Here is a 12,500-nt window from a genome sequence, read left to right as displayed (position 1 = left end):
TTTTTTACGTGTTTTGAAATTAGTCTCTTTCTTTCTTTCTGTCTTTCTATATTTTCTTTCATTTTATCACGTCAATTTTTTTTCTCTTTCTTTTTTTTTAGGTGTTTTGAAATAAGTCTCTTTCTTTCCTTCTTTCTGTCTTTCTTTCTTTATTTTCTTTCATTTCAGCACGTCAGTCTAGAAGTGTGAGAGTATAACAAGAGAGTTTCAAGATATTTATCCCTTATTTGTGGCTAACTCTCTCGAACCTGCATGGGAACTGGCAACTTAGTAGGTCTTCTTTTGTTTTCTTTTTTTGTTGCTCTTGGCCAGCTTTCCCCTCTTACATAAAAGAAAGAAAGATAAAAATGAAATAAGAAATGAATAACACCGGGAAACTTAACGTAATGAAGTTGTAGTGTTTTTTTTTTCTCTTTTTCTTTTCTTTTTATGTTTGGAATTAGTTATTTATTTCTTTTTTTTTATTCCTGTTTCATTGTAAAATTTTAACGAAAGAAAGATAAAAATGCAACAAGAAATGAATAACACCGGGAAACTCAACTTGACGTAATGGAGAAAGTTGCAGTGTTTTCTGTCTTTTTCTTTTCTTTTTAGGTGTTTGGAATTACTGACTTTTTTCTTTTTCTTTTTTATTCATTCTTGTTTCATTGTAAAATCTGAATTGTTCCCGTGTTTTCAATCCTTACTAATCCTTTTTTTTATTTTTTTCCATATTTTCCTTTTTTAATCCATAATTTTTTTTTCTTATCTATTGTTCGTTCTTCTAATTTCTACTTTTCTTTTTTTTTATTTCTCATTTCTTTTTTTTATATTTATTTTATTTTCCGTTCTTTTAATCTTTATTTTTTCCCTTTTTTAATGCCTACTGTTTTCTATTTCTTATCTTTATTGTTTCTTATTTAAATCCTTACTATTTTTTTGCATTTCTTATCTATTGTTCGTTCTTTTCATTCTTACTTTTCTTTTTCTTATTTTTATTTTTGCTAATTTAAATCCTTACTTTTTTATCTATTTTTACTTTTTTTTTCAGTCTTGTTTCTTTTTCTCTTTTATCTTATTCTTACTGTTACTTTTCTTTATTTTTCTCTCTTTATTGTTCCTTTATTCTATTCCTTACTGTTCCTTCTTTCGTTTATTTTCTTTGCTGTTCCGTACTATTTCTTTTTTTTTATTCTTTTATCTATGCTTAGTTTTTTTTTTCTTATCTTCACTTTCCCTTTTAATCTGTAATCTATTTTTTTTTCTCCTCTTCCTTTTTTTTTATTTTGTTTCTTTACTGTTCTTCTTTTAATTCTTAGTATGACTTTTTTGTTTTTTTTTCTCTCTCTTTATTATTCCTTATTAAAATCCTTACTCTTCTATTTTTTGTCGTCTTTATTGTCTCTTTTTAAATCCTTATTGTTTTATTTTATTCCATTTTCACGTTTCTTTTTTAATCCTTTTTTTTCTTTTATTTTTTTTATCTATCGTTTCTTTTTTTTTTCTTAATCCTTACTGTCCATTTTTTTCTTTATCTCTTTTTTTTCCTAATCCAGTTTCCTTTTTTATTTTTTTTTATTCGTTTCTATTATCATTCCTTTATTTATTCATTGCAAGAGAATAGCAATGTTTCCTCGTAATCCCTCCAGCTGTCTCCATAAATAAGGATTGGGTTAAGTTTTTTCCCCTCCTCCCCTTCCCAAAGAAAAATGGAAACATGGTGATATATTTTTTTCCTCATCAATTTATCTGAAAAAAAAACTAACAAAACTTCTGGTGATCTTATTTTCTCAACTATCGAGGGAGAGAGGAAAAAAAATGAGAGGTTATTTGAAGTTAAAGGTAAATTTATAAACTCGAGGATAGATTAGTTGTGAAAGTATCAGAAAATCAATATAGAAGTTATCCATTTCAGGTTCTTTCTCTTTCTCCTCCTCCTCCTCCTCCTCCTCCTCCTCCTCCTCCTCCTCCTCCTCCTCCTCCTCCTCCTCCTCCTCCTCCTCCTCTATTATTTCCGATATACCTTAGTTTCTTCTTTTTTCTATTTTCTTTTTTTATTTAATTCAGTCTATTTCATTCAATGTTAACCCCTTCTGTACTGGAGCGCATTTTTTACCATGAGTTTTGCGTATGATTGGACCATTTTATTTAGATTAGGAAGGCTCTATGGAGGTCAGAAGATTAATGGCCAGAGTCTTCACTATTTTATTCCTAACCTAAGTATTTGAAGGTATATAAAATCACGAAATAGAGACCAGAATAAATATGAAAACGCGTCCTGGTACTGAAGGGCGTCATACAATAGACTAAGATTGCTTATACATATTATTTGCCTATATATCACTAAATAGAATCGAAGGAAGTGACACACACACAAAAGCAATACAAAAAATTATGTTTCACTGAATCTAAAAGGAAGAAATTATAGTAAAATAAAGAATATGAGATAAAAATTGGAAGCAGAGAGAGAGAGAGAGAGAGAGAGAGAGAGAGAGAGAGAGAGAGAATTTGTGGATAGCTATAAACAGTTTAGAGAATATGTTATGAGACAAAAATTGGAAGTAGAGAGAGAGAGAGAGAGAGAGAGAGAGAGAGAGAGAGATTTGTGAGTGGATAACTATAACAGTTTGTAGAATAAAGAGAGAGGAAAGCTTAGCCGAGGTAACAGAATGGAGGAGGTCACCAAGGAATTCTCTCTCTCTCTCTCTCTCTCTCTCTCTCTCTCTCTCTCTCTCTCTCTCTCTCTCTCTTCATTTTCTCATCTATCTCTCCCAATTACAAGTGAAGTCTCGACTCTCCATCTCCTTTTCCTTCCGTCTCTGTCCTTCCTAATTTATCAGCTCATGCATCAAGATCTTAAACTCCCATTCTCTCTCTCTCTCTCTCTCTCTCTCTCTCTCTCTCTCTCTCTCTCTCTCTCTCTCTCTCTCTCTCTCTCTCTCTCTCTCTCTCTCTCTCTCTCTCTTCCCTTTTAGCTTCAGTGAAACATTATTCTTTGTTGATTTTTCCTGTTTGTCACTTTCTTGGATTTTATTTAGTGATGTATAGGTAAAGAATCTCTCTCTCTCTCTCTCTCTCTCTCTCTCTCTCTCTCTCTCTCTCTCTCTCTCTCGCTCTCGTTCTCATATTTTTGCAAGGAATTAACATAACTTTCCCATCCTCTCGAAATGGAAAGCGTCAAAGGTGAGGAATAATCACAGACATTCGTGGATGTTACCTTGACTGTTTGTACTTCGTTTGTTTAGCAACGCGCAGGTGAAACACATCGCTAGGCAGGTAGGCAGGCAGGTAAGTTGGCAGGTAAGCAGCGGGCCGAGCTTGTGAAGGGGAATGGTTATGTTGGGGCAAAAGAGGATGAGAGAAAGGAAAACACTGTATATGCCCTTTGAAACTGAATTAATGTAAGTTTGTCCAAGTTAGGTTAGGTTAGGTTAGGTTAAGTTACTTTTTATTGATATTTTTCTCCTTACCTGTTGAGAATGGTAATGGAGGTTGATTAAGAGGCTCCCTTCGTATTCCCTTTGACTGTTCTGAATTATGGAACGCTTCCGGGAGGAGGAGTGGAAGGCTGTCAGCGTTAGTGGAGTGTTTTTTGCTTCCTCGATATATGTTTAGGCAAATGAGTGTACGAAATGGAGAGAGAGAGAGGGGTAAGTAAACATGTCCTGGTGGAGAGAGAGAGAGAGAGAGAGAGAGAGAGAGAGAGAGAGAGAGAGAGAGAGAGAGAGAGACAAAGACCACAAGCCACACTAACACACAAACCACCACGAGGCAAAATTAATAACTAACACACAAACAACAAATACTTTTAACCCTTTCAATACCACAACACGTTTCCATATTCATTCTTCTTACTACTTAGTGATTGTACACAGCTTCAGAAACTAATGTGGGGGAGTAAAATGGTGAAGACTGTGGCCATTAATCTTCTGACCTCCATAGACCTCCATAATGTCAATAAAATCATCTAATCACATCAAAAATTCATGATAGAAATGTGTTCTGGTACTGAAGGGGTTAACACTGCAATCATTTAACCACCACCACCACCACTACTACCACCACCACCAGCACCACCTTCCTTAAAACCTAAAAACTTTATAGCCCTCCAATTTTTCCTCGTAGCTCCTAATCCCCTCATTTTTCTTCGTTTTCTTTATCACGATTTACACTTCCTAGACTTCTCCGCCTTGAATGTTTCCAGTTCCCTTCCCCTTCGACCTTCGCGTGGAAGAGTGAGGCAAACGAACAGACAGAAAGATGAAAGGTGTTTACTATTAATATTTGTTTACAGTTTCCCTCCTTTTCCTTAATGTTGTGAAATTCAGATACAAACGGATAGACAGACAGATGAAGGATGTTTTAGTGGTAGGAGAGAGAGAGAGAGAGAGAGAGAGAGAGAGAGAGAGAGAGAGAGAGAGAGAGAGAGAGAGAGAGAGAGAGAGAGAGAGAGAGAGAAATAGAGAGAAGCGAGAGAGGTATGAAAGAGATAGAGAATAAAATAGAGATAAGAAAAGAGAGAGCGAGTGTTTATTATTTTTGTCGTAGATTAGAGTAGATATATTTTAAGATATTTTAGTGGTAAGAGAGAAAAGAGAGCGAGTGAGGAGTGGGTAGGTAACAAATTTGAACGGAGAAAAGTCTAGGAGATACAAAAAAGACGTGGAGAGAAGCGGGAGAGAGAGAGAGAGAGAGAGAGAGAGAGAGAGAGAGAGAGAGAGAGAGAGGGTGATTTTTTTTTATTATTTTTGTTATGAATTACACTAAGATTATTAAAAAAAAAAAAGAGTGTTTGTATTTGCCACTATGCTTTTACGTAACGGATATCAATATTGAGTCTTGAGGAAAGAATGTAAAGAAAACGAGAAACACACAAAAAAGGAGAAGAAAGAAACATCAAAGGCTAAACACACACACACACACACACACACACACACACACACACACACACACACACACACACACACACACACACACACACACACAAGGGGATTTTAAAAGGAACATTTATTGACACATTTTTCTTGGTTTGAGTTTCATTTTCCGTTCCAGTAAATCATTTTATTACGTGTGTGTGTGTGTGTGTGTGTGTGTGTGTGTGTGTGTGTGTGTGTGTGTGTGTGTGTGTGTGTAGCGGAATGCAATCATTGATAGGATTACGTTGTTATTAGGAGAGAGAGAGAGAGAGAGAGAGAGAGAGAGAGAGATTAAGGAACTGGAGCGAGAGATGACATAAAGGAAAGCAATGAATAGAAAGCAAAATAAAAAGAATATGATAAATGAGAGAGAGAGAGAGAGAGAGAGAGAGAGAGAGAGAGAGAGAGAGAAAATGAGCAGGAAGTGAAGTGCGAAGGAGAAATGAGAGAATGTCAAGAGAAAGGAAGACGAAAGGGTTGCAATAATAAAGAAGAGAAAGAGGAAGAGGAAAAGAGGAGAAAAATAATGAAGACAAAGAAGGAAAATGGATTACCAGAGATTTATTGCTTTTTGAGATGTTACAGGTGAAGATTTAAAGCAGTGGTTCCCAAACTGGGGGCCATGGCCCCCTGGGGGGCCATATAGCAGAATGTAGGGGGCCATAATCTGAGGCTATGCATAAATAAAACCAAAGGAGTTTAGCGGGTAGGTAGCCAGTGGAGGGAACTTACAGGTTCAGTACAGGTTTGTGCAATGCCTTGCTGCCAGACACATGGGTAATACGTCCCTTTTTTTCTTTTTATCTGATTCTGTGTTCTTGACATAAAACAAGACATGGGGATGTATTAGGGAAGCAAGATAATTTTAACTCAACATAATTCTAATCTAAGGCTTCCTAAGCTGTGTATTCTGTATGATAACCTGGTCTTGAATCTTACGTATCAGCAAGGATGTTCATATTATTCAGTTAACCAGACATTCACAGTTACAACATTGATCACCGTGTGTGCCTCCCCATATAATCAGTTTCCTCCCACCTGTGAATACTTCAGTATTATATGAACTTAAGCCAACATCAATACCACTTTAATGGTAAGTAAGCCCTGCATCATGAAGTATATTAAGAAGGTAAATAATATCTGCTGTATTTATGCACATTCTATAACTTTTTTGTAACGTTAAATCTAACTTCCTTTCTACCTCATATTTATCATTTTATTATTCTAATCATGGGTGATGACATATGTTTGCGGTGTTAGAAATAGCAGTTTTTTGTTTGTGCATTGCAGGTACAGTGATGGCTTCTAATAAGAAACGCAACTATGATGACAACTACCTGGATTTTGGATTTACAAGCATCACTGATAAAGGTGTAGTGAAGCCTCAGTGTGTGATTTGTCACAAAATACTCACAGCTGAATCACTAAGGCCCAGTAAGCTTAGATTACATCTGGAAACCAAGCATCCTCAACATGTTGGCAAAGATCGTTCCTTCTTTAGTCGACAAGAATTGAACATGAAGAGACAGCGACTTGATGCCAGTGGTTCCTTTCATCAACAAAATGCTGCCGTAGTGGAGGCATCATTTCTTGTAGCCCTTGAAATAGCAAAGAAAAAGAAGCCTCACACAATTGGGGAGGAATTAATTTTGCCATGTGCCAAAACAATGGTAAAGCTTGTTTTGGGTGAGAAAAGTGCTGAAAAGCTGAATGCTATTTCACTCTCAAATAATACAGTGCAACGCCGAATCTCCCAAATATCTGATGACATCAGAGAGCAGGTGATACAGGAAATCAAAAGAGCTGGATTATTCAGTATTCAACTCGATGAGTCCACTGACGTCCAGTCCTGCTCACAACTCCTGGCTTTTGTAAGGTATGTTCATGATGAGGATCTGAAGGAGGAATTCTTGTTTTGTGAGCCTCTTGAACAATCTACAAAAGGTGAAGATGTAATGCAGAAACTTACAGAATTCTTTGAATCTGAAGGTCTTGACTGGGGCAATCTTTGTGGGATATGCACAGACGGGGCTCCAGCCATGTTGGGTTCTCAGTCAGGTTTTGTTACAAGAGTTATACAAAAGCACCAAATGCTATCCTCTTCACTGCATGATCCACAGGCAAGCTCTTGCATCAAAAACGCTACCCTCAGAATTACAGGACACTCTGAATACAATTATAAAGACAGTTAACTTTGTAAAGGTAGTGCTCTTAACACACGCCTTTTCAAGAGACTCTGCCAAGATATGGATGCAGCTCATGAGACCCTCCTATTTCATACAGCAGTTCGCTGGCTATCAAAAGGAAATGTAGTTCAACGTGTATTTGAGCTCAGAGAAGAGATCAGCCTCTTTCTCAGAATACAGAACAAGCAAGATTTGCTGTCAGCATGGTCTGCAGATAGCTTCGAAATACGGCTAGCCTATCTTGTTGACATATTTAGACAGTTGAACACACTGAACCTGGAACTCCAAGGGAAAGGAAGCTTGATAATCGATTTTGTGGACAAAATCAAAGCTTTCATTCGTAAGATGGAGAATTGGAGGCGCAAAGTTGGAATGGGAAACTTGGCAATGCTGGAGACAGTGTCAGAAATTGTAGAGAAGTGTGATGCTGCTACGCAGAACTTGATTACCCAACATCTTGAGGCCTTGGAAGGGGAGTTTAAAAGATACTTCCCAGATATCCAAAGCCTAACTTCTCGGCTAGTAAGGGCCCCCTTCACTGCTGCAGTGACATGCATTCCTGATGACAATGATGATGGCCAAACTGAGCTGTTGACACTTCAGGAGGATTCAGGAGCTAAGATGAAGTTTGAAACTGAATCTCTCACAGTATTTTGGTCATCAATGGCAGCTTCATACCCAAACTTATGTGACTTAGCTTTTCGCCACCTCCTACCATTTTCATCAACTTATTCCTGCGAGGCTGCATTCTCTCAACTACTCCACATTAAAACGAAATATCGCAACAGACTTGAAGTGAAGCATGACCTACGGTGTGCTTTAAGTGAAACAAAACCAAGAATCAAGAAGCTTGTTGATAATCTGCAACATCACCCTTCACACTGAGTGGAATGGGGATTCAAAAGTGAAGGAAACATGAACGTGGCATGAACGTTCAGAAGCAAATGGTCTGGGAGGAGGTGGGTGTGTGGCCACTGAAGGCCATGGTTGTGGCAGTTAATTATGACTCCCTATGATAGCATTTCATTTCAGAATTACAAAGTTATCAGATTTGTAAGATTCAAAGATCAGATCACATTGCGTGGGATTAATACACTTTTTCAATCCAGTGGAATTTCTTTGTTTCTTATTTTTTTTGCTTATTGCTGAAACAGCTTTTCACAATAATGCAATTTTTAATTACTCTACATATGAATTTTTTAATGTGCATTATATTACTTCTTTAGTACCATTTCAATAATTATAGGAGATTCAGCAAAGGCAAAATACAAATTTCTTTATTAATAATTAATAAAAGAAAAAATAACAAATGGAATCAATAAAATTACAGGATTTGCTAGAGTGGTTTTATATGGACCTAATGAGTGTAGGACTGTAGACAGTCACGGGTTATGGTTGTGGGGGGGGGCCATGGACAAGGATCATGTATGAAAAGTGGGTAACGACCAGAAAAAGTTTGGGAACCACTGATTTAAAGGGATTGAGAGAGAGAGAGAGAGAGATAGATAGAGAGAGAGAGAGAGAGATGTTGGTATATTGGAGTCACATTTCTCTCTCTCTCTCTCTCTCTCTCTCTCTCTCTCTCTCTCTCTCTCTTTTCCTTTATCTTTTCCCCTTTTCTATTATTTTTTTTATTCCTTTTTCTCCTCCTCCTCCTCCTCCTCCTCCTCCTCCTCCTCCTCCTCCTCCTCCTCCTCCTTTGTACCCTTCCTCTTCTTTTCCCCTGCCTTCCGCCACCATATAAACCAGACGTGCCCTTCTCTCTCACTCTCTCTCTCTCTCTCTCTCTCTCTCTCTCTCTCTCTCTCTCTCTCTCTCTCTCTCTCTCTCTCTCACGTTCCTTCCAGTGCTTAAGGACATGAATGGAACGTGTCCTGCCTGAGAGAGAGAGAGAGAGAGAGAGAGAGAGAGAGAGTCATGTGATGGGTTTTATCTTTGAGGAGTAAAAAGGAAAAGAAAACTGGAATTGGAAGAGACATGGAAAGGAATAGAAAGAGAAGAATGAAGAGAAAGAAAAGAAAAGAAGGAATTGAAGGAGTGGATAAGAGGAAAAATAGGAGAGATAAAGAAAAGTAGGTAGTTTGTGCTCTCTCTCTCTCTCTCTCTCTCTCTCTCTCTCTCTCTCTCTCTCTCTCTCTCTCTCTCTCTCTCTCTCCCCCTAAGCTGTTTTCTTTATAGTGCATTTCCGTTTCATGTCAGACTAAAGAAAACTGAGATATCCATTTTCTATTTCTCCTTCGTCTTCTTTTTCTTCATTTTGAGTAAGAGGAAGTAAAGGGAAATAAATGAATAAAGGGGAAGGAATGACAAGGAAGGAGATTGAAGAAGAAATAAAGGACATGAAAGTGAGACGTGGGAGGAAAGAGGAAGACAAAAGGAGTGGAGAGAACAGATGAGAGAATAAAGGGAGAAAGAAGAGGAAGGAAGGAGAATAAGGGGAATGGATAGGAAGAAAAATGAAGGGAGATAAGATTAATGAAGGAGAGAATAAGAGGAAAAGGAGTAAAGACAGAGAGAAACAGAAAGGAGAAAATATAAGAAGCAAATTGGAATAGGAAGAATGAGAGGGAAAGGAAGAGAAGAGAAAAGAAGAGAAATTTATTGGGAGAAATGAAGGGAGAGAGAAAATTAATGAAGGAGAGAGAATAAGAGGAAAAAAGGAATAAAGACGAAAGGAAACAGACAGAAGGAGAAAATATAAGAACTTGGAATAGGAAGAATGAGAGTTAATTACGTGAAAAAAGGAGAGAAAAGAAGAGAAATTAATGAAGAAAGGAAAAGTTGGAAAAATGTTATGGAAAAGATGAAAGGAGATAATTGTCTGTATGTCTGTCTGTCTGTCTATCGGTCTGTCTGTCTGTCTGTCTGTCTGTCTGTCTGTTCTGGAATGAAAACAAAAGATGGAATGGTAACAATGTTTTTATTTAACTTTCATTGATATTTCCTTTGTTTTTATTGTTAGATTCGTTCATCCTTTGAGAGAGAGAGAGAGAGAGAGAGAGAGAGACCAACACTCTCACAAATACAGGCAGACACAGAGACAAATGAAACAACTCTACATAGACTACTGTAAAAAAAAAAGAAAGAAAGAAAGAAAAGAAAAAGGAAAAATGAAATAAAAAAACATAAAGAGAGATAGACAAAAGATAATAAAGAGACGAACAAAGGAAGGAAGAAAGGAAGGAAGAAAAAACAAGATAGACATAAAAGACATCAGTGTGAGAGAGAGAGAGAGAGAGAGAGAGAGAGAGCGGGGGTTCGGAAGTCAATCTCACCAACTAAGAGACTAATCCTTTGTTTGTGACTTACTGGAGCCCTTGGGGGGATGTGGGGGTCAGGCGGCGCCCTAACACACCCTTCCTTACTTCCCTTCCTCTGTTTCCCTTCAATTCCCCTTCCTCTCCTTCTTTTTCCCCTCCTTTATTTAGTTTTCTTTGTCTTCCTTTTGTTTTTATCTTCCTCTCTTTTGTTTTGTTTATTTTTCTTTTCTTTCATTTTTTTTTTTTTCTCTAAGCTTTCTTTTCCTTGTTTCCTTTCCTTATTCCTTTCTCTGTGCTTTCCTTTTCTTCTCTTCCTTTTTTTCCTCTTCCTTTTCCTTCATTCATATCCCTATTTCATTTTCTTTCATTTCCATATTTTCCTGTCTTCCTTTTTTCTCCTTTTCCTTTTTCCTCTCCTTTTCCTTTTTTCACTTTCTTCCTCTTCTCTCTTGTTTATTTTTCTTTTTCTCATTTCCCTTCCCTTTTTTTCAACTTTTTCCCTTCCTTTCATCTCTTTTCCTTCCTCTTCCTTCCCTTTCTATTTCCTTCCCGTCTTTGTCTCGAATTATTTACTTTCCTCCTTTCCAACATTGTTCCTTCTGTTCTCTTTCCTTCCCATTTTCCTTCATTTTTTTTCCTCTTCCATTCCATTGTGTTCCTGTCTTTCTCCTTTCTAGTCAATTGCATTCGTTTTGTTTTCCTGTCTTCCTCCTCTTCCTTTCTTTCCTCCCCAATTATCTTTCTCTTCTTCACACTGCTTCCATTTGCCTCCTCTTTCTTCCTGCATCTTTTTTTCTCCCTTTTCCCCCTTCCTTCCCATTCTCCTTTCCTTCTTTTCCATCATCATTTTTTCGCTCTTCCTCTCTTTTCCTTTCTCTTCCAATTTACTGAGGTCGTCTTCAGTATTCTCTCCTCCTCCTCCTCCTCTTCCTCCTCCTCATCCTCCTCCTTCTCCTACTCCTCTGCTTCTTCTCCATCTCCCTCCAAGACTGCGAAACTTCTCACAACTTCCTCAAGATACATTACATCTTGTGCCGTAGTGGTGGTGGTGGTGGTGGTGATGGTGGTGGTGGTGGTGATGATGGTGGTGGTGGTGGTGGTTATCTTTCTTCATCACCATTGTCATTATCGTCTCTCTCTTTTTTTTTCATTTGTTCTGTCTTGTTGTTGTTGTTGTTGTTGTTGTTGTTGTTTCTTGTTCATGCTTTTCATAATTTGCTTTTCGTTCTTGTTCTTGTCCTCTTTCTTTCTTTCTTTCTTTCTTTCTTTCTTTTTGTTGCATTTACGGTGATAGTGTTGGTAGTACTAGTAGTGGAAGTGAGTGGATGAAGAAGCAGTAGTAGTAGTAGTAGCAGCAGTAGTAGTAGTAGTAGTAGTAGTAGTAGTAGTAGTAGTAGTAGTAGAGAGTCTGTACCCATTTAAAGTGGTAAAGTATAGTGAAATATGGAACTCTTTCTTTTCATGTGAGTTTCATTTTCGCCTCAAGTTTTTCCGGCAAGATAATATATGACGGGTTCACTATGGGCGGGGAGGGGCGGGGCGGGGCGGGGCGGGCCGAGCTTGGGGGGATGGGGTGGGATTCAAAGCACCATTACATCTCAGGCGGTTGGAGTTCAGCAGGCTTATCTCCCTCGATGGCCTGAATGTTAATGCACTCTCACTCACTCACTCACTCACTCTCACTCTCTCATTTACTCACTCCCTCACTCATTCATTCATTCATTCATTCATTTACCCACTCAATTATTCACTCACTCACTCACTCATTTGATACCGCCTCTATTATTGTTGTCGAGGCCTCCTGCTGCTGATTGTGATGATTATGTTATTATTATTATTGCTACTACTTTTTCTTTTCCTTCTTCTTCTTCTTCTTTTACTTCTACTACTACTACTACTACTACTACTACTACTACTACTACTACTACTACTACTACTATCACAACTCTTACTAATATTCAAACATAGTGCTGAGAGAGAGAGAGAGAGAGAGAGAGAGAGAGAGAGAGAGAGAGATGGGAAATTATATTATACAGTTTCCACGAACGCCTGGAATTTCATACGTTTTAGAATTGTAAACTTGAATGAAACAAATAAAAAAGTAAGTTATACGTATCAATAGAGAAACACACACACACACACACACACACACACACACA

At 37.6% G+C, this 12,500-nt stretch overlaps 2 protein-coding genes across 5 annotated transcripts in view; both read left to right on the top strand.

Annotated features, from left to right (window-relative positions):
- Positions 1-12,500, top strand: part of LOC123503258 (IDLSRF-like peptide) — a 130,800-nt gene that overhangs the window by 46,022 nt on the left and 72,278 nt on the right. The gene's annotated exons all lie outside the window — the stretch shown is intronic.
- Positions 5,485-8,418, top strand: LOC123503257 (protein ZBED8-like). The gene is made up of 2 exons (XM_045252831.1): positions 5,485-5,988; positions 6,186-8,418. The coding sequence occupies exons 1-2, from the start codon at positions 5,955-5,957 to the stop codon at positions 7,085-7,087; spliced, it is 936 nt and encodes a 311-aa protein (XP_045108766.1). The 5' UTR covers positions 5,485-5,954; the 3' UTR covers positions 7,088-8,418.

The sequence above is a fragment of the Portunus trituberculatus genome, chromosome 13, assembly GCF_017591435.1.
Source record: "Portunus trituberculatus isolate SZX2019 chromosome 13, ASM1759143v1, whole genome shotgun sequence".
Taxonomy (NCBI): domain Eukaryota; kingdom Metazoa; phylum Arthropoda; class Malacostraca; order Decapoda; family Portunidae; genus Portunus; species Portunus trituberculatus.
The sequence above is the reverse complement of the archived record's forward strand: the minus strand, read 5'-3'. Positions and strand labels throughout refer to the sequence as shown.

Coding starts and splice junctions, on each gene's coding strand:
- LOC123503257 (XM_045252831.1), top strand. CDS start 5,955: ATGAACTTAAGCCAACATCAATACCACTTTAATG. Junction 5,989..6,185: donor ACATCAATACCACTTTAATG/GTAAGTAAGCCC, acceptor TGTGCATTGCAG/GTACAGTGATGGCTTCTAAT.